This window comes from Citrus sinensis, chromosome 5, assembly GCF_022201045.2.
Source record: "Citrus sinensis cultivar Valencia sweet orange chromosome 5, DVS_A1.0, whole genome shotgun sequence".
NCBI classification, from domain to species: Eukaryota; Viridiplantae; Streptophyta; class Magnoliopsida; order Sapindales; family Rutaceae; genus Citrus; species Citrus sinensis.
In genome coordinates, this window is record NC_068560.1 from 37614664 (window position 1) to 37635528 (window position 20865).

At 32.6% G+C, this 20865-nt stretch overlaps 3 protein-coding genes across 3 annotated transcripts; 2 read left to right on the forward strand and 1 right to left on the reverse strand.

Annotated features, from left to right (window-relative positions):
- The first annotated feature begins 6063 nt into the window (after positions 1-6063).
- Positions 6064-8387, forward strand: LOC102608117 (thaumatin-like protein 1). Its single transcript, XM_006473609.4, has 3 exons — positions 6064-6370; positions 6501-7164; positions 7839-8387. Exons 1-3 carry the CDS (start codon positions 6304-6306, stop codon positions 8029-8031), a joined length of 924 nt encoding a protein of 307 aa, XP_006473672.2. The 5' UTR covers positions 6064-6303; the 3' UTR covers positions 8032-8387.
- A 3623-nt stretch (positions 8388-12010) lies between these two features.
- On the reverse strand, positions 12011-16546 carry LOC102608412 (endoplasmin homolog). Its single transcript, XM_006473610.4, has 15 exons — positions 16377-16546; positions 16163-16283; positions 15911-16064; positions 15740-15820; positions 15474-15585; positions 15268-15394; positions 15047-15185; positions 14759-14876; positions 14426-14628; positions 14095-14310; positions 13843-14008; positions 13433-13574; positions 13173-13323; positions 12652-13056; positions 12011-12506 (listed from the first exon to the last, which is right to left on the reverse strand). Exons 1-15 carry the CDS (start codon positions 16441-16443, stop codon positions 12252-12254), a joined length of 2457 nt encoding a protein of 818 aa, XP_006473673.2. The 5' UTR covers positions 16444-16546; the 3' UTR covers positions 12011-12251.
- A 3064-nt stretch (positions 16547-19610) lies between these two features.
- On the forward strand, positions 19611-20420 carry LOC102608705 (hypothetical protein). The gene has a single exon (XM_006473611.3). It carries the CDS (start codon positions 19867-19869, stop codon positions 20194-20196), a length of 330 nt encoding a protein of 109 aa, XP_006473674.1. The 5' UTR covers positions 19611-19866; the 3' UTR covers positions 20197-20420.
- Positions 20421-20865: the final 445 nt, after the last annotated feature.

Consider the following 20865-nt stretch of genomic DNA (forward strand, 5'->3'; position numbering starts at 1 on the left):
ACAAAAAAAAAATGACTAGGTCCTAAGCACTTAAAAAATATTTCTAAGTAAAAGGCTCAAAAGACAAGTTTTCGACAAAGTGTTTATAAAGAACGACATAAGTTCATTCTTTATAGAGAATGACCTAAGTCCACTCGTTATAAAGAATTATTTCAGCACTTAGAAAATAAATCCAAGTAAAAGCTTACGGAAAAATATAAATTATATAGGATGCACCTACGGGCAAATAAATATTTTATAGAATGAACCTACGGGTATATTAATATTCTACGAAATGAGCCTATGGGCCAACAAACTTTATACAAAATAAACTTACGGGCAAATATAGATTCTACATAATGTCCTTACAAGCAAATATACCTTCTACATAATGCACCTACGGCAAATAAACATTCTATAGAATGAGATTAAAGGCCAACAAATATTATAGGGAATGCACCTACAGACTAACAAACATTCTACAGAGTGTGCTTATGTGCAAAAGCTTTATAAAATTCGATTATAAACAAAATATTACAAAATCAATCCTCTTTAAAGTAACCAATATAAGTGCTAAATTCAAACTTAAGTCCATTGAAATTCAAGGGCCCAAAATCAAGACGAGTGTCCAAATAAAATTTGTCATGAACAAATCTTGATATATATTAATAGGTGCCAGTATGTGTGGGCTTTGTGGACACATATAACAATGTCGAGAATGTCACATGTCATGATAACTCCTCCACATAATACTTCAAGTTCCTTATATAAAGCTTCCCACATTTGAAGGTAAGAGGAAAAAGACATAAAACGAGTACAAAAACTCTGCTAATATTACTCTAGATTTTATCTCTCTGGAAATTAAGTAAAAAACTAATTTGAATATTTGAGGGTTATAGAAAATAAACCATAAAACTTGATTCAGAAGAAATTCCAAATCACACGTCAATTGCCGTACATTAAGCAAAAGTTTGCATTAACAAACTGCATGCGCAAGTTTAGCCCAACTCTTTTCTTTTTTTTTTTTCCTTAAATGACGTAAAGATTCACGCGTGTAAATTGAGGAGAATTGTTGAGTTTTGTGTATATATTCGAATGCAAATGATAAGTTTGTCCAAAAGATACAGCGCCAGTGTGAGAAATATTTTATGCAATTTTTGCACGTGTACATAAAGAAGATAACGTTACTTTTGAACTTACAATGTAGACATTCCACCTCGGCATGTCTTTACGTATGTGCATGTTCTGCTTTAAAAGATGATAATAATCTAAACATGCATCGTCAAGAGTCAACCGCCACCAATTTTGATTGGCACCAAATTAGTCTTAGTTTTTAACCTTAGTATTTGAAATGAAATGAAAGTATGTTCAAACTTTCTTTGCAGAAACTTTTGGCCACAATCATAAACTAATCACATGTGTGATGTGTCAATTGTTATCGTTATCAGACTTCAATTTGATTAGCACCAAATTAGTCTTAGTTTTTAACCTAATATTTGAAATGAAATGAGAATAAGTTCAAACTTTCTTTGCAGAAGCTTTTGGCCACAATCACAAACTAATCACGTGTGATTGAGCTTTTGGCCGCTATCTTAAACTAGATTTGAACCCAATTTTGATTTGAAATGAAATGACAATAAGTCCAAATTAGTCTTAGTTTTTAACCTAATATTTGAAATGAAATGAGAATTAAGTTCAAAATTTCTTTGCAGAAGCTTTTGGCCACAATCATAAACTAATCACATGTGTGATTGAGCTTTTGGCCACAATCTTAAACTAGATTTGAACCCAGAATTTAAGCCCGGCGCCGAAGACCACTCGGCCCTCCTGACGCTTGTATTCAATATTGCGACATGCGATATATATTCACAGATTGTGCCATTGCACAATTACCCTTACGGCAGAAATCAACAAATTTTTTTATGCAAGACAAGGAACAAACTAGATTTGCAGGAATTGAAGAGAAACAAGGGATTTGATTTGTAGGGACACATGATCAAGTGCTTTCCACGGGACAGTGACGTGGATCGGCATCTCTGTTGGCTATGCCCAAATCAAAAGCAAAGTCGGTTCCTACTTTTAGCTTTAAAGGTTCCACACTTTGGTCCCATGCATGCAATACACATCGATTGACACCCCCTAAATCTTTTGATTTTACATTTTTTAAATCTCATAAATACTCCTAGAAATCTTATAGTTTTTTATTACTTTGATTTCACTCAAACTCTTCCATGTTTATACCGAAGGGTAAGGTTCATTATTTCTCCGAATGTGTTTTAATTTTTACTCAATAAAACTTCTCTCATACCTAGAAACTCATGAACATTCCAATTTAATTTCAAAGTACATATTTTAACAAAATTTGACCTTCACTTATGCTATCAAAGATCTAATTATTGATGTTATTCATATTATGGTTCACAAAATTGTTATGATACCATTGTCTCAGCTTTAGCGACTTTTTTTACTAACTGTTATATATAATTGTGTCACGTTTATAATTATCTACTAATGGGTGATGCGATTTTATTGTAACAGTTTTTTTTAATATTCTATTAAAATTTTGGGAGAATGAGATAAAGGAGGCACTAAGGCTCTTGATTCAGACATATCTTACTGAAGATGGGATCAAGATTCTACATGATCGGCAACCGATAAAAAAGAGGTGGTTAAAGAAAGTTTATCCAGTGGTTACTTATAAAATAAGAGAAGTATAGACATCTTATCGCATGGCTTATTCTTTGATATTCACAAAGTAAAACCTTTACAAAAGTAGTGATTTAGCAATTTTTTTTCCCTCGGACATAAATCTATTAATCTCACATATAAAAAGTCTTGGGTGCTCCTTAACTATTCACTGCTTATAATATATGCATGTAAATTATTATGATTGATTGAAGTATACACATAAAAAATAATAAATGAAAAAGGAGCAATCCTCTCACCCAAGGATTTCCACCCGGATTCATGATCACAGGTGTTGGCTCGGACTGTGTCTCATTTGTTGGTAAGGGTACAAATATTATAGCTTTTCATGAGTCGACATGTGCCATGCATGAAGCACGTTAATTAATATTTGACTAGCTTATTATGCCTCCACCGCCCCACGAACCAGCTTGCCCTTATGTTAATAGATCTTTAATTTTCTCTGCGGTTCCATCATTTCTAAGTCAAAAGCCAGACCAATGATAGAGTAACGCAAAATCACCAAACTTTGATCTGCAAGAAATGTTCAATGCACTTGACATCTAGGGTTTATATTCGTAAAAATCTAGAGTATTGATGGTACTTTTTGCAATATTACAGTTTACAGGCCACAAAATTTATTTGATTATGTTACAAAGACTTACAAATTGTTCGTTATAATTTTCAATTTTTTTTTTCAGAGAATATAATTTTCAACTTATTTGTTACACTTTTTAATTTTGTAATTTGCATTATAAAACACAAATTCGTAAATCTAACAAGAAAATTTGAGAAATGCAACAACAAATGTTAAGACTATTTGCAAAAAAATTGTTACGAACATACAAATATACAATAGTTATGAGATATCATTTTTCTTAATTTCTTTTTTTAATTTTTTTTTAAGTATGAGATGAAATGGACATGATTTACAAATATCTTTACTAACGTGAACTAGCTCAATTACGTGATACGTATCATGAACATAATAGCATTTATAAATATATTTTGAAACTTTATTCTCTTTTGGGTTGACATGAAAACGTTGATTTATCATATTAATAGGAATCTGACTCCATTTAGGTGTCAAGAAAATGGAAATGAAGACAGCTCCACTGATTATTAAATAAAAAAGGGTGAGATTCTTCTACACATTTCCTCAAATCCATTCGGTTGGTGGAATAAGTTGATGAATTAAACATAAAATTGAGGTCAAATCAACATTGATCCTGTTTAAAAGAAAAATCAAATAATGAATCTTTATAATTTTGAATTAATAAATGAATTTTTTGAACCATTTGGGCGACTGGAATAAATAATTATATTCCATAGCAAAAGAACGTGCGGTCAATGATAAGTTACAAATAAGATTAAGGATCTAAAAATTATTTTAAACACTTTAATTTTAATTAAAAAAATTATAAAACTACCCATCATGTGAATTCTATTAAATATAATTTATTATAAATCAATATTATAATAAAATTGAATACTCATATAGAACACTCATTATAAAATAATGTAAAAACAACAACCCAAGAGCTCTAACAACTGTACCGTTGGATCGCTGATATTCATACTTCACTTTGAATGTAAAAAATCTTTTTGGGTGAAAATAGGTATTAATTGCTACAACTTTATCAGATTTAACTAAAATTATTAAACAGATAGTTATGCGAATGCACTCTAAACTTTCACAACATTATAATCATCTCGTGTCACACTTTGTCCGGGATGAGAGAGAGAGAGACGCCAGATTTTAATGCTGCGTTTATTTTTTGAATTGGAGTGAGAATCTTGAGGAGTGGGAATCCTTGGATTAGGAGTGTGGAGTGGGAGTGGGAGTAGGGTGTTTACTTAGACTAAATGAAAGTATGGATTGTCAATCAGAATCCCAATTATTTGTTTACTTTGTCTTGGATTGGGAATAAATTATTTTAAATTACAATTTTATCCTTATGTAAAGAATTATAATTTGTAATTAAAAAATTAATAAAAAATATATTTGGAAAATAAAATAAATATTTTTTTTATATTTATAAATTAATAATAATTAATAATATTCTTAATTATGTAAATCATAATTTTTTATTAATTTTAATTTAAATTATGTGAATAAAAATTATTAATAATAGCAACACAAATGAAACATTATTATTGATAATATAGTACAAAATTAATATTTTTTTAGAATAAAATATTTATTATTATTAATTAAATAATTAATTAATATTTATTAAAATTAATGTTTAATATTATTAATTTAAATATAATATTCATTTATTTTTATTTTATTAAATTTAATAAAATAAATATGTAATAATTATTATTTTTAATAAATATGATTTTATTTATTTATTTTAATTATGAGGATAAAAAAGGAAGAGGGGGGAGTGGATTCCCACTCCCACCTCCCCCCATGGGAGTGGGAATCCCAAACCCCCTTTAAAAATAGTAAGTAAACATTGGAGTGGGAGGGATCCACACTCCACACTCCCACTCCAGAAAGTAAACACTACCTAAAAGAATTCCTGCCAAGATGACGGATCCCGCCGTAGGTGCCTCAACACGAGCTTCGGGTAACCAAATATGAACTGATGCCATGGACACTTCGACCGCGAAAGAGGCAAAAAAAGCAATCCATAGAAAGACTTGGCGTTGCCCACTAAATTCTGCGGTCGATGCGGAGTATGTGAATATCAAAATATGTAAAAGAAAAGAAAAATTCTTGTATTAGCAGGTTTTAAAATGTGATTTTGAAACTAATTATTGTTACTACTAAATCTAATTTAATTTTATATTATATCTAGAAAATAATAGATTATAATTAATTAAAAAATTCACATTTTGAAAACGTGAACCGAATATATAAAAAAGATTTTACAATTTATGGATAGACAAGAAAAGTAACTGTTAGGTTATGTTATTTTTAATTTATAGTTAATTCAAAAGTAATTTCTCATGATCCTTCAGCTATTTAAAATAATAATTGAATCATATAAAATACTTGATTTTTAATTGATGTAAACTACAGATAATGTAACTTAATAAAATCGGAGAGAACTTTATCTTAAAATGTTCCAGTAAAAAAACAAGATGATATGTATGAGAGCTAGGGCGGTGGTGCCATCTCTTAGAACATTTTGGTCACGTCTCGCACATTACTTTTTGACTCCTAAGTGAATTACGAGGCTTACTTTTGTCATCATACGACATTGGATTTAATTTTGTATATTTTTATTTAGTTTTGACACTACAACAAAAACAACAGCAGTAGAATTTATTCTAGTTAACTTGAACAATATATTATAAAAAGAAACACATCAGCTGACATAATTTTATTAACAAAAAAAATCTCCTTTAATAGTTTGGTTAATAATATAGTTTTATATAGGTGCGGTGCTCACTACCATCTCCATCAAGTCAATAATCTCTCTTCTCTTCTTCCTCTTCTTAAACACAATGCATGAAGCCTCACAGCCTCTTTTTCATTATTAGATAAAGAAAATATAACAAAACTAGCACCATCAACAAATTGAAGAACAAAACCCTACCCCCTGCATGCACATATATATATATATATATATATATATATACATATCAATACTCACACAGTTCATACCTTGTTGATTCGTCCAAATGGATCTAATTTTCTCTCATTCTCCTTCCTCGTACGTCACTCTCATTTTGCTGTTATTCTGCAAAGGTAATATGATTACTTTCGTTAGCTTCATAGCATTGCGTGCATTTTTTATCATTCATATGGTACAATGGAGCTTCATAACATTTACAACAAGCGTACTTTTTTTTTTTCAAAAAAAAAAAAAAAAAAACAGGATTATCAGGTGCTACATTCACAATGGTTAACAGATGCAGCTACGCAGTATGGCCAGGGATTCTTGGCAATGCAAAATTAGATAGCACCGGCTTTGAATTGACACCTGGAAGTTCCCGTTCCGTACAAGTTCCGCCAACGTGGTCCGGCAGATTCTGGGGCCGAACCGGTTGTACATTTGACCCGACTACCGGTCAAGGAAGTTGCACAACCGGTGACTGTGGCTCTAACCAAATAGAATGCAATGGTTTAACTGCAAAGCCACCGGCTACTTTGGCCGAATTTACAACCGGGTCCGGTACCCAGGACTTTTATGATGTCAGCTTAGTTGATGGTTACAATTTGCCCATGATTGTCGAACCAATTGGCGGGTCAGGTACTTGTTTGTCAACGGGTTGCGTAACGGATTTGAACCAACGTTGCCCGGCTGAGTTACGGGATCAGTCCGGCGAGGGGTGTAAGAGTGCGTGTGAAGCCTTCGGGAATCCTGAATACTGTTGCAGTGGCGCGTATGCTACACCGTCCACTTGTAAGCCGTCCGTTTATTCGGAAATGTTTAAATCCGCGTGTCCGAGATCATACAGCTACGCATACGATGATGCGACAAGTACATTTACTTGTACGGGAGCTGATTATACAATTACTTTCTGCCCTTCAGTAACAAGGTAAGTATTAAATATTAATTGTTAGAAAATTATTTTTAGTAGTGTTATTTAATTCACCCACCTGCATTCACTTTATTCTGTTTCTTTTTCCATCTTCTTTTTCTTATTGATTATTATTATTATTTTTTTGTTTTTAATTTGAGATTCGTATAGGATCTGTAAAATGTTCTCTTCTTTTAAAAGTATCCGAATTTCTTTTCGTGCTACTTTTTCTTGCCATTTTTTTTCCTTTAGTAATCCACAAGCCAAGGGCAAATTGCCCGATCCATTAAATATTGTGGCATACAGCCAAGAAATTGCTAGCTACACCATTAGACATAATGTGCAAATCATGAAGATATTTCACTGAAACATATAGTAAGATGATATGTGCATGTATTAAGATGATACGTATTATATAATCATAACTCAGTGCTGATGTTAGCATGTTTTAAAATGAAAATTACATATAACTATGTGATGGTGTGTGTGTGTGTGTGTGTATATACATGGTCTTAAACTTTCAGTTTAAAATATACAAACATCGCAATTAGAGAAACATTTAAACATGTGTGTATGCTTTTTAATTTCAACCTAACTGGTTTGCCATAATGGCCAATCATAGCACTTGTATTCTGCTTTATTCTTATTTTACAATTTTGTATTAATCTTTTCTTATATTAACTTTTACTCAGTCAAAAATCTGCAAGAGATGCATCTCCAACAACGCCAACCGCAACAGTTAACGGGTCAAGTGAGCAGCAGCCAATGGAGGAAATCAGTTCATGGTTACCAAATTTTTTTACAGGAGATTCGTGTAGAATCCTTTCTCATTCGGTTTTGCGGACAATGTTAATTGCTTCAGCAGTTTGCTTGATTTTTTTATGAACGCTCACTATTACCAAGCGTAAAGCTTAATTGGGTTTTTATTATTTTGCTTTTTTTGGGAGAGCAGCTAACCTACATAGGATCGGATTGTACCAAGCGTATAGCTTAATTGGGTTTTTATTATTTTGTTTTGTTGGGAGAGCTCAGCTAACCTACATAGGATCGGATTGTAAGAAACCCAATTTTCTAGGCCACTTGTATAGAATTAGCCATTTCAGAAAATAACATATACTCCCAGCTTATCAATTCCCTATTAATTGCGAGGATGTGTACTTTAAAGCAAACAATAAAAAGAAAGAGCTTTCGGAGATGGAATGTCATTATTTTAATAATCAATCTTTAGATGGCGTTTGGAAAAGTGATTGCTTTCCTTTGAATCTGAGTAATCTGGTTGGTGTGCATCGACCAAAAGAAACCCACTTTGCTGGGATTGCAAGCATGCCTTTCTTGCGAGGAGTACAATTATGGTGTCTACGTTCTACATTAAAGGATCGTGTCTCCATCATTATGTTTGATTGAATTACTTTCACAGGCAACCTTTTTTTTTTTTTTTTTTTAGTGATTCACTGGTCCGATAATAGATAATATTAGGATTTTTTTTTAATATTAAGGTATTGTGATTTTTAAGTTACGCAGATATATAATTGTAAAATATATTATAAATATTATTTTTAAATAACAGTTTTAATAAAAATAATAAAAACATATACAAATATAAGATAAAATTAACTTAATTTTCAAATGACAGCAACAAATATTTACTAAATATATTAATATACATACCCAACCACAAGACGAAATAGACTTAAGTATAATGAACGTCCAGCAAGTTTCAATAATTTTTTCAGAAGACAAGAAGAATTATTCTTCTTCTGAGCAGGCAAGAAATTCTTGTTACTATTAGGCAACGTTGTTTTATTTCTGCCATCAATCTTGTTCGCCGAATGGAGGCATTGGAATTCGATATTCCAATACATGAATATATTCTCAAACGGGATAGACTGTCGAGTTTACATTCATTTAATTAAATTTTATCGTAAATGCATTAATTTCAAATTTGATTAATCATACAGATAATTAATTAATTATGATATAAGGACATCCAGTTGAAAATTGGAAATGCTGATTGAACAGTTTGGTCCAGGGATTTGTGCTCGGAAAGCAACAGAATCCTAACAAAGCAATAGCTATGAGCCATTAACATTTACCCCCACAGAGACAGAAGCATAAAAATAAAAAAGCGACGGTTGATTTATGTGAATGGGGCAGAACGAAGTCGATGCAGGTTCGATATCCCTATGGAGGTCACATTATTTATTTATGTGATTAATTTCTAAACGAAAAAGGTGAAGGGCGTCAAAACAAAATCAAAGCTTTGACGTCACCTTGAGATAAGAAGAATTTAGCTGGGAATACGATTGGCAATAACGACGGTGCAATTGGCAAAGTTGTCCCACTTGTCGACACCAAGATTGGTTACCAATTACATTATTAAATTAAAATCACTAGTTACTTTATGATCTATGATGGTAATCTCAAGATATATCTTCAGGCAATAAATAATCCTCCTTTTTTTGTTTTGGAGCTAGTTTGGGATCGTGCTAACTTGATAAAATAAGTTGTTTCTAGTAGACAAATAAAATAAGCAATTGATTAGAAAAATAATTTGGTGTCAGGTTAATTGTATTCAGTGACGAAGCTATGAAAAAGGCTAACCCATACTAGTTTCTTGAAAAAAAAAATTAATTAATTATAAATTTATTCTTTTTAAAAAACTTATAATAAAATATAAAATATAACTAATAATTATACTCCACATCTATTTTCTCTAAATCAAAAAATTTACGCAAATCTCTTACTAATTGATCCAATTATCCAAAGTTTAAATTCCTTAAAATTTAGTTGTTCAAGTCATCGAGTTACCACCTCATGAGTGATGGTCAGCCTGACAGCCTCTAATGCACCCGCATGCTCATACTGTTTTTAAATTAGTTATTTGCTTATACTTTTGTCAATTTTTTTGATAAAATAATTAATAACGATCTAATGTATTATTATCACACACAATATAATTCAAATACGATAATATATGAGTTTTCTTTTTTGAAGAATCGGACAAAATTTCATTGATAGTGTTTTTTTTTATTTACATTGTACTTTTATAGTTTTATTATTAGTTTTTTTTTTGCTTATCTAGTAAATTTTAATAATCTCATTTGTACAAAATAATTTTTTTGAGAAGTAATTGAATTTTAAAAAAAAATCTAGCCCACTCCAACAAATAGTGCTAGCTTCGCCACTGATTGTATTATTATAGTCGTTATGAGTTTAAAAAATATAATACATGCATTGATAAATTTTATTACAAAAATGTTGTTTTATTATATAATAATTAAAATAGACATATGTTTAAATTCCTTTTTATTTTTTAGAATATGTTTAATAAATTGTGTGGATATGCCTTTTTCTTTTTAAAATACATAAAATTACATTTAAGTGACAAAAACTCAATTAAATAATGAATTTCATAATTTGTTATGTATAAAATATGATAAAAGTCCATACTAATACATAATGCAAATAAAATAAAAAATAGTAGGCATTACATTCACATTAAACTTGTTACAATAATAATTGTCAAATATTTCATTATTGTGATCTAGAGCCATTAGTATTGTAATATCCTTTTTGAATGTCATTGTCTTTTTCTATTCCTTCATGAAAGATTGAATTTAAATGTCATTAGGATCATTTTCAATGTTGTCAAAACGTAGACCACGTTGTGCATGCCTCCTCATATAGTTGTGCAATTTCATGATTGAATGATATAATTGGTATTAATGTAATTCGATTGGTGGCGGTAATATAATATCTAACGGTTCATATGTTAAAGCTTGTGCAAAAAAAAAAGAAATAATCATTTTTTCGTAAAAAAAATATTAAGACTCTAATAGGAACTTTAGAAATAAGTGGTTGCTTTTTTAAGAAGTTGATTATAAAAAACAACTTGTTACCTACTTTTAAAAAATAGTATCAAAATAGAAAAAATTATAAAATAAATAGTTTTTACAAAATTTATCAAACAATGTTGTCAAAAAATATGAAATAAAAAGCATATTAAATTTCAACATTAATACCAAATGAGATCTTGGGGCCCATTTGAAACTGTTAATGTTCAAAAGTGATTTTAAAAAGTTAAAAATTAATTTTGGTTTGTAGTAAATTTTTTCACAAGTCACTTTTGGCAAAAACACTTCATCCCACAGTAGATTTTGAAAAGCAAGAGAAGAGTGATTTTGAGAATCACTTGTAATTTAACACAATTCCATACATATCATAATATGTATTATAAAAATATAAAATTATCTTTATTTATTAATAAATAAAAATCATTAACTTTAAAAAGATTATTATTATTATTATTATTATTATTATAACAAAATAAAAATAAAATTAATAATGTAAAATATTTATTTTAGTTATCAATTATTATAATTTTATTCGATATTATATCCAATTAAGTTATTTACACTATTATAACAATTTAACAGTAAAATTATCAAAAATTTATCTAATTTTTTCACAGTTAATTAAAATTACAACATTACTAAAATACCCTTGGCTTGCACGATTTCCAATCGAACTGAAATGAGTCTGTCTTGACCTCTTTTTGCTCCCTAGTATTCTATGTATTATTTAACCAGATTAAGGTCATTTTCTATTGCAGAAATTTGATATTCCACCGAATTATGGTAATTTCGATCAGTAGAAGTTAAGAATTTGTTCATTCAAGTTGTGCCATTGGGCTGGATGTTCATTGGTGGTCTGCGCCTTTAACTTAGACAGCGTTGAGAGCACCGGCTCTATTTCTGAGCTTCTCCAGTTCAATAAATCCTGTATTGTGTTATAAATACCCGTAGGGCTAGATGCCCAAAGACTTGAGGGCCAATAAAAAATCATCTATTATTAAAACAAGAAGAAATTGAAAGCCCATTGATATAAGCGAATTACACAATCATAATCTGACATGCTGATTCATCCATAATTGATAGTGTCAACTGTTAAAAGACAAAATTCCCGGTGATTATGGTTACATTGAATCTAAGATCTAAAACGTTTTTTCACCAAAGTTTCCAAAACTGGAAATGAACGCACTATGCAGAGCGTTTATGCTTTCCTAAGAAACTGGGATGTTGTTGCCCATGCTTTTATTAGGCAATCTACAACTCATCCTTGCCAGAATACTCTGTATCCACGTCCTCTTTGGCAGCCGAAGATTCTTTCATTTCAGTGTCAGCATCAGTCTCTTCTACATCATCTTCCTCCTCAACAGCTGCATCAGGGCTAATGTTAAGGCTAGATTTCACCGTGCTGTAAATTCGGGAGGCAAAATCCTTGGGATCATTGAGCGAAAAGCCACTCTCCATGAGTGCCGTCTGGTAAATGAGTTGGGCTGTTTGCTGGACACCCGCATCCTAAAAGCAAACCAATCAGTAGTTAGAAAAGAAGCTGGAGAAATCTTGCATCGATGGGCTAACAAATCTTCAAACTGGTGTACATTGAATTAGGATTACTGAAATCATCTTTCCCTGTTAAGAGAAAATGAGAAAAAAATTCTACCTCAGGGTCCTTGACGACTCTCTCCCGGAGCTCTTTGATGATTGGATGCCTTGGATTGATTTCAAGCACCCTCTTGCCCCGCATATATGCTTGCTTGCTAGCATCTGAGAGAGTCTGAGACTGCATGATCCTCTCCATATTCGCACTCCAACCATACTTTGACGTCACAACTACGCAAGGGGTGTTATCCAAGCGGTTGCTTACTTTCACATCATCCACGTTCTCGCTGGCAAGAGCACCCTTCCACCATTTCGTGAGCTCCTTGAATGACTCCTTAAGTTCCTTATCTTTAGTGTCTTTACCAAGTTTAAGACCCTCTTTGGATACATTTTGGAACTTTTTGTCTTCATAATCCATCAGGTATTGCATCAGGTATTCATCAACTGGATCAGTGAAGAAAATCACCTGGCAACAAAGCAACGTATAAAGTTAAAGGCCGAGAAGAAAAAGAACTATAAAATAATTATAAAGACAAATTGATCTGTTCTATCATAAGTAAACAGCCAGATCATTCCCATTACCTCATAGTTCTTCTTCTTAAGCCTCTCAAGGAATGGAGACTTTTCCAACTGTTCCTTGTTGGCGCCTGTAATGTAAAAGATGTCCTTTTGTCCAGCTTTCATTCTTGAAATGTATTGGTCCAGACTAGTCAATTTACCATCTGACTTTGTGCTATAAGAGAGTACAGACACCATGGGAGAAAGAAGCTGAGACAAAAGGCAAGCTAATCCTTGAAAAATAAAAATATTCATATGATAGATTCAAGGAATAAAACAAGTACCTCTCAAATCTGAGAAGTTTTGCCAATCTGTTTCTATTAGCTGCATCTTCAATGATACCAAGTTTAATTGACTTGCCAAACTCATTCCAGAATTTGGTATATTGACCCTTTTTGTCATCATCATCACTGAATTTTTCAACATCTGCACCATCATCAAGTTTCAGCATCAATGAGTTTCCAGTAATCAATTTGAAATAGAAGAGAATTGAACATCAAAAGAGAAAACACAAAAGAACTTATTTGCTTTAGAGAAAGCTAGTTAGCCAGAATGGCCTGGCTGCAATGAACAAAAATTGATGGAACACTGGCAAGAATTTGGGCTGATACATCACTTTTTATTTATCTCACAAGAAAACTATAAAAGAAGCTCTAAGAGTAGCTGGAGAAAATTTAAGTTAATTGAAGCACACCTTTCTTGTCTTTGCCAGTGGACTCATCAGGATCCTCCTCAGCAATTTTACGGATCATGTCGAGGGCCTTTCGGATGAGTTTCTTCTTGATAGTTTTCAAGCTGCTGTGCTGTTGAAGCATTTCTCTTGAAACATTGAGTGGTAATGTGTCGGAATCAACAAGACCCTGCACCAATTTGAGAAAATCATGACACTGGTTTCACCTTATTTCAGGAAAACCCAATTAGAAGAACTTATCAAAGACCTACATACCTTCAAAAAGTTGAGATATTTGGGCAAAAGCTCATCAAATTCATCAGAGATGAAGACCCTTCTAACATACAACTTCAAGTTGGCCTTATTGGTGTTATAATAACTCTCATAAAGATCATGAGGAGCCTTTGGAGGCACAAACAAAACAGCCTTAAACTCAACATCGCCTTCAGCATTGAAGTGACTCCATGCCAAGGGCTTCTCATCACTAAAATCCTGAAAGAAAACAATGTGCAAATGATTAAAACAACAGTTATCTTGTGGATACTATTTTCCTATCCAAATTCTGAAAGCTATGCAAGTGTGCCAACTATTCGAGATGGAAGTGTACCTTCACTAAAGAGTGATAGAATTTGGCGTACTCTTCCTCTGTCACTTCCTTTGGATTCCGCAGCCATATAGCCTTTACATCGTTCAAGAGCTCCCACTCAAAAGTAGTTTCCTTCACTGTCTTGGTCTTTGGCTTTTTCTCAGAATCTTCATCTTCATCTTCACTTTCACTTTCACTTTTTTCCGTTTCTTCTTCTTTTTCAGCTGTTTGTAACAGTGGAGAACATAGAATAAAGTGAAAAAACAACTACAATCACAAATGATCATCCAAAATTTCAAATGGCATCATGATATCCTAATCCAAAATTTGAACAGTCTGGAATGTTAAATGTACCTTTCTCCTCTTCATCACTTGAGTCATCCTCGTCAGTAGGAACATCCACATCAACCTCTTTGCTGGCCCAGATATAGATGGGGAAGTTGATAAATTCAGAATATTTCTTCACCAACTCCTGTGGACAAAATAAATTATAAAAAATTAATCTCCACAAACAGAATTCATCATAAACAGAATACCAAACATTAAATTCTTGTAGTTTATGTCAAGATTTCAGTGCTGTTTGATCTGTAAACCAAATGCGCAAGATAAATTTGTATGGACAAATTATGATGAACTACAGACCTTCAACTTGCTCTCTTCCAAGTACTCCCCAGCTTCATCTCTGAGGTGCAATCTAATCTCGGTTCCGCGTCCTAGTGGCTCATTCCATGTGTCCTCAGAAATTGCAAATGCTCCATCAGCCTTTGATTCCCATACATACCTAAGTGGCAAACAATTACCATCATTAGACATTTAAGCAAGTTGAAAGCCAAATTTAACTATTCATGTGCAAAAAGACTTACTGTTTGTCATCATTATGTTTACTAATTACTTCAACATAGTCAGCAACAAGATATACAGAGTAAAACCCAACACCAAATTGCCCAATAAGATTGAGGTCACCGCTAGTCTGCATTTTCTCAACAAATGCTGCAAGAAAGACAATAATTCTAATTAATATTGTTCAACACTAACAAGATTGGATAAGACCTTAACACAATATAAGTACCTGATGTTCCAGATTTTGCAATGGTTCCCAAGTTCTTGATTAAATCCTCCTTCGTCATACCAATACCTCTGTCACGAATTGAAAGAATTTTCTTCTCTTTGTCTAGCTTAATCTGCATTCGATCACAAACCAAACTAAGTAAATTATGCTATATCCATTGATAAACTTAATTATTCAATTATAAATGAAATTATTTATTATTTAATAACCATTATTCCATTAATGCAACTCAGCTAAAAGTTTCTCCACATGAATTGAGCACAAACCTGGATCTCCAGCTTAGTGTTGTCTCCTTCTCCCAAGACCTCTTTGTCAGTCAAAGAGAGGAATCTAATCTTGTCTAGTGCCTGAATTTCAACCGAAATGAATAAATAAATTCAAATCTCTGCATAAACAACTAAAACTTTGAGAAGCTTATTATAGAAAGAAGTGCTTACATCAGAAGCATTGGAAATCAACTCTCTGAGGAAAATATCTTTGTTGCTGTAAAGAGAATTGATGATAATATCCATGAGCCGAGACACCTCAGCTTGGAATTCAAATTTCTCCGCATTATTACGAAGTGACCTCTTCGAGATCGACTCCGCTTCCCTAAAACCAAAATAGAATCATACATCATATTACAAAATTAGGGGAAAAAATGCTAGTATGACAATCATCGTAAAGCAAGCATGATTGACAACACTAACCTCTTTGCCACGTCAGAATCTGTCGACAAACCATTTGGTACGGCTCCGAGTTTCTCCTCGACCTTAGGAGGATCCACTAGTTTATCAGATTCATCCTCTGCTTTTGCCTGTATATTTCGGCCTGAAAAATCACAGATCCGACATCGTATGAGCCCGCAAACAATGCAGCAGACGCTGAAAATAATTAGAGACTTACAACATATCACTAGCTTACCTTGATCTGGAATCAGAGCGACAAGGAAAAGGAGAAGCAATATGGAAGGGATTGTCCACTTCCTCATTGTTAACTTTGAAATTGGTATAGTTCTAGTAGCTTCGATCAGTTGAAAATGATCAAATTATTGCCAATTGTTTTTGCTCGCTTTGCCGTTTGATGATTATATAGCGCAGGTGCTAAGACGAGACTGCAGATCTCACGAGACTGAACTACTTCGAGCGAAACTGTTTGGATTGGCGTTTCTCTTGCCAGCGTGGATAATCGGACGGTTTGTGCTTGAAGATTGATACGTGGCGGCGAATCATTGGTGTTGCTTTGTTTCATTGACGTGGAGAATTTTAAGGCTGTTGAGCGGCCCCACGAGACGACTCTAAGCCGGAGTCAACTTGACCAAACTAGTGGGCCGATTACTGGCGAGAAGGATGATCTAACGACTGAGATTTATTTGTGAGACGTGGCAGAATATTAATCCATTTTTATTTTTAACTTCATAAAAATATAGCAAGATTTCTAGATAATTCTACTGGCCTGTTTGGATCACAGGATATCCAAATTCGAAGTATCGACGGCGACGGACATAAACCAGATTTGGGCCCAAGTAGAGCCTATTTTAAGTTGTGAGATATCTTTCCAAAAAAATAAAATTATGAGATAAGCCCGTTTCTCCAAAAGAAGGCCTTTTGACACGCCGTCAAAATTCCTTATGACAACTCCTTTTCAATTGAAATTATTTAAATAACAGATAAATTAATTTATATTTATATTTTAATTTTAATAATTTTTTTTTAATAAAATCACAAAAGTTTAAAGTTCTCCATGAGAAGAATTTAGGATTTGTATATATTTTATGAATAAGAATTTTAAATTACTTTTTTATAGTAGATTTTATGGAAATATGATTAATTCTATTATATAAAATTTGTATTTTATAAATTAAATTTGGAGTATTAGGAAATTTTATAATAAGGATTGAGTAAGGATAGACATCCTAAATTTCTTATCCCAAATTTGATCTCAAATTATGTGTCATTAATTGAGTAGTTGGTAATTTTTTTATAAGATTTAAGTGGATTGATTGCATTATCTTATCAATCAATTGATAAATGCTATATCATTTGGAATAATCTTTTGAGTTAAAAAGTTGGGATGTATATTGCTACTCATAAGGATTTTGGAGGGGTTTAAAAGCTCTGATCTTTCTCCAGTTGTCCACCCAAATAAAATGCTAAACTTACTCACTTTAGATATTCAACTAAGATATTTAATGATGCAGTATTTTATATGTTATCTATTGAGTGGATTATAAAAATAATATGTTAATAATTATAATAAAATCAATTAATATCAAACAAATGACATTAAATGATTGATGACATATCAATAAGTAATCTAACTATATATCCAAATTTAGTAAAAATCGCATTATTGTCCAGATAAACTAATATCTGCAATATAGGAACTCTATTTGCGCTTAAATAGCCAATGGCCCAACTTTATAACGAATTAAAAAAGCAGTTAGAAGTAATTAATTTTAAATTACCACATTGAAGTATCAAAATTGTTGATAAAAGTACAATCTTCTTTTTTTTTTTTTTCATGATTCCCCTGCTAATCGCTATCAGTCACTGAATAGGAGGTGAGCCAAAGTCTCTTGATGAATCGTGTTAATGGGGCTGCTTTCCAAGTCTTCGCAGAATGTGACTGCCGTGTATCCCACTCGTAAGTCGTAAGACTCGTATGACTTTGACCGGCGACCAGTATATCATGCGAAAATAAACTGAGAGGCTGTTTAGATTGGTAGTTTACATATATGTGATTTATTTGTTTGGCCCTGGATAGTGATTTGCCGTTGAGCATATTCACTTTAGTTGTGCAACTTAGATTATAATCAAGTCCTGTTAAATTGGGATCAAAGACTTGAGCTAAATAACGTCCACGCACGAGTAAAAAACGTGAATTAACTATCTTAAACATTGTTGATTTAAGCGTTCGTTTTAAATCCATTGAACTTGCCAGACCTCTGTAAGTTGCATGCGACTAGATTATCAGAGTTCATGGCCTTTCAATAAACTCATGACAGCAACTACGATTGGGAAAATAATTCCTTTGAATTGCTGCTAATCACCTTTTAGAGACCTCGAATCTTGGCTAACTTTAGTGTATTTTGAGGAAGACCCAAATTTTGTTTGAGATTTTTTTTTTTTAATTACAATTACAATACATACTCTGGTATTTTACAATTAAAAAATTTATTAAGCTGCAACATAAAATACTACTCATATTTTAACAAATAATCTACTCACGTTTTAAAGAGAATACTATTCTTATATTAAAAAAAATTAAATGTCTACTCGAATTCACATTTTTTTATTTTTATTGAAATGGTGAGGCTGTTTTCTATTCTGCTATTGAGAGTAGAGCCCAATGGTTAGGGAAGTTTGATTCTGCACTTCTACTGCAATAGAGCCCAATGGTTAGCGCGCATCCCATAACATGATTGGCCATAAACAGGTTTTGATTATGTGTCAGTCACCAAATTGAATGCCAAAAATAATTGTGTCTCCTTCGTTTGGTAGCAGCCAGCATTTGATGGCGCACTATGGTTAGAAGTCGTACTCACAAAATCACAATCACCAGGCAATTTCATAATTATATCCACAGAGTGAGGGTAGAGGGGAAAGGGCAAAAAAAACTTTACGCAACAACAAATCTTCTGGGATTGGGTCATATCTCAATTTCACAGCTATTGATTCGTGGCCCGAAGCACAACCGTCCATCAGAAAGACCAGATCACATTTATCGTACGCCTGATTTTTTTTGTTTAATATTACTTGAGATTTATAAGTGATATTTTTACTACACTCATATTTTGTAAAAAAAAAAAAATTTATAAATTAAGTTTATATAATTTTTTATTTAATCGAAGGAGATTGATTTTATAGAAATTCGAACTATTATTTTTATAATCATTTTTAATTTTAAGAGTAGTAGTTTACCACTGAGGTTAGAGCCAAGAGGAGAGAATCGTCGTATGCTTGTTACATGTAGGTGACACTAAGACGACGTCGTACAGATACTGGCAAGTACAAAGCATATGCGGTAATAGAGCCACGTAGAAGGTTCACAAAGCAAATGAATGCACGTGGCATAATCTCTTTGGATTGTCAAAAAATCGGCTGGTATATGACAAGAAACAGTACCCTCCACTTTTCCTTGAAAAGAAACCAAAAACGAAGATAAGCTCAACAAAACCAGAGAGACTCCGTTTTCGTAATTTCCACTCCGTAATAATCATTAAATCCACCTCGACTAACCCAAGACAAACTTATTTATTAATTAAATCCCTCGAGATAGGCCCTGCAATTTGCCTTGCACACTCACTCTCTTTTGCTTCGCTATTCAATTAATTCGCCTTTCTTTGAATATCCCAATTATCCTTTTGATAAAGACAAAATCCCAGCCGCCGGCACTGATCAATTGAGCAAATATGGCGCTATCTGATGCCGTGATTGGGAATCTGACGACGATCTACGTAGCAGTAATAGCGGGAATCAAGGCGTATGGGTTGGTGACTGGACGGAGCTTCAGCAGCGCGATTGTGCTAATTTTATCAACCACAATAGTGGGTGTCGTCTTGATTGGAACGCTGACGTGGGACGTGTCTCAAAAGGCCGTGTATGCAATTTCGCGCGATCATCACGTTCACAACCACGAGATGTGCAAGGGTGGCATTTGCTGGCACGGTGTGGCCGTACGGTCTCCAGCTTCTCAGGTCCGGTTCAGGCTACCTCAGCAAGTTCCATACGGTGCCTTATAAAGTCTTATATATTTAGATATGTTAATTAATTAAAACTGTTTCGTGGTTGCTGGTGGTGGTGGTTGGAGAAGCGAGGTGTTTTTTTTTTTTTTTAATATAAATTTTGTGAGAGGAATAATGTATGATATAAAATAGTGTAAAATGAAAAAATGGAATAATTTTGCGAACAAATTCATAAAATATGCCCATGACCATCTGGCTGAGGCATGACCACTTTTGTGCAACCGTCCATTTCTCTTTAAATTATTATAATTTTTTTTTAGAAGTTCTTTAAATTATTAAGACTAGGGATGGCAAAATTCAAGCTTGGCCTTCTCGGTTCTGGATCTGGATATAAACTCGGCTTTTTTACATTTAGGTTCGGTTCAGGTTCAATCCGAAAAAATTTGGATTTCCGAATTACGAGTTTTGAACTTAGATCAACAAATTAAAAAAATTAAAAATTAAAAATTAAACAGGTTCCAAAACATTCAAAACAAATACCTGCGCTAAATTTTAGTGGTTCCGATCAATAAAACATCCACAAATACAAATGTATAACATAAGTCTACAATTCAAAGTTCAAATGTTGAAGATATTATTTCGAATCTATTATTAGTAAGAATAAAAAATATTTTGAAGCATAAATCACATAAGCATAACAATGTCGAAACTCACGATTCACGAACT

Bases quoted from the DNA above. Each gene is read 5' to 3' on its own strand.
- LOC102608705 (XM_006473611.3), top strand. From the start codon at position 19,867: ATGGCGCTATCTGATGCCGTGATTGGGAATCTGACGACGATCTACGTA.
- LOC102608117 (XM_006473609.4), top strand. From the start codon at position 6,304: ATGGATCTAATTTTCTCTCATTCTCCTTCCTCGTACGTCACTCTCATT. The intron at 6,371-6,500 runs GTAATATGATTA...AAAAAAAAACAG, and splicing joins TTTGCTGTTATTCTGCAAAG to GATTATCAGGTGCTACATTC. The intron at 7,165-7,838 runs GTAAGTATTAAA...ACTTTTACTCAG, and splicing joins TTCTGCCCTTCAGTAACAAG to TCAAAAATCTGCAAGAGATG.
- LOC102608412 (XM_006473610.4), bottom strand. From the start codon at position 16,443: ATGAGGAAGTGGACAATCCCTTCCATATTGCTTCTCCTTTTCCTTGTC. The intron at 14,009-14,094 runs GTATGTAGGTCT...AAATTGGTGCAG, and splicing joins AATATCTCAACTTTTTGAAG to GGTCTTGTTGATTCCGACAC. The intron at 13,324-13,432 runs GTACTTGTTTTA...ACTCTCTTATAG, and splicing joins AAACTTCTCAGATTTGAGAG to CACAAAGTCAGATGGTAAAT.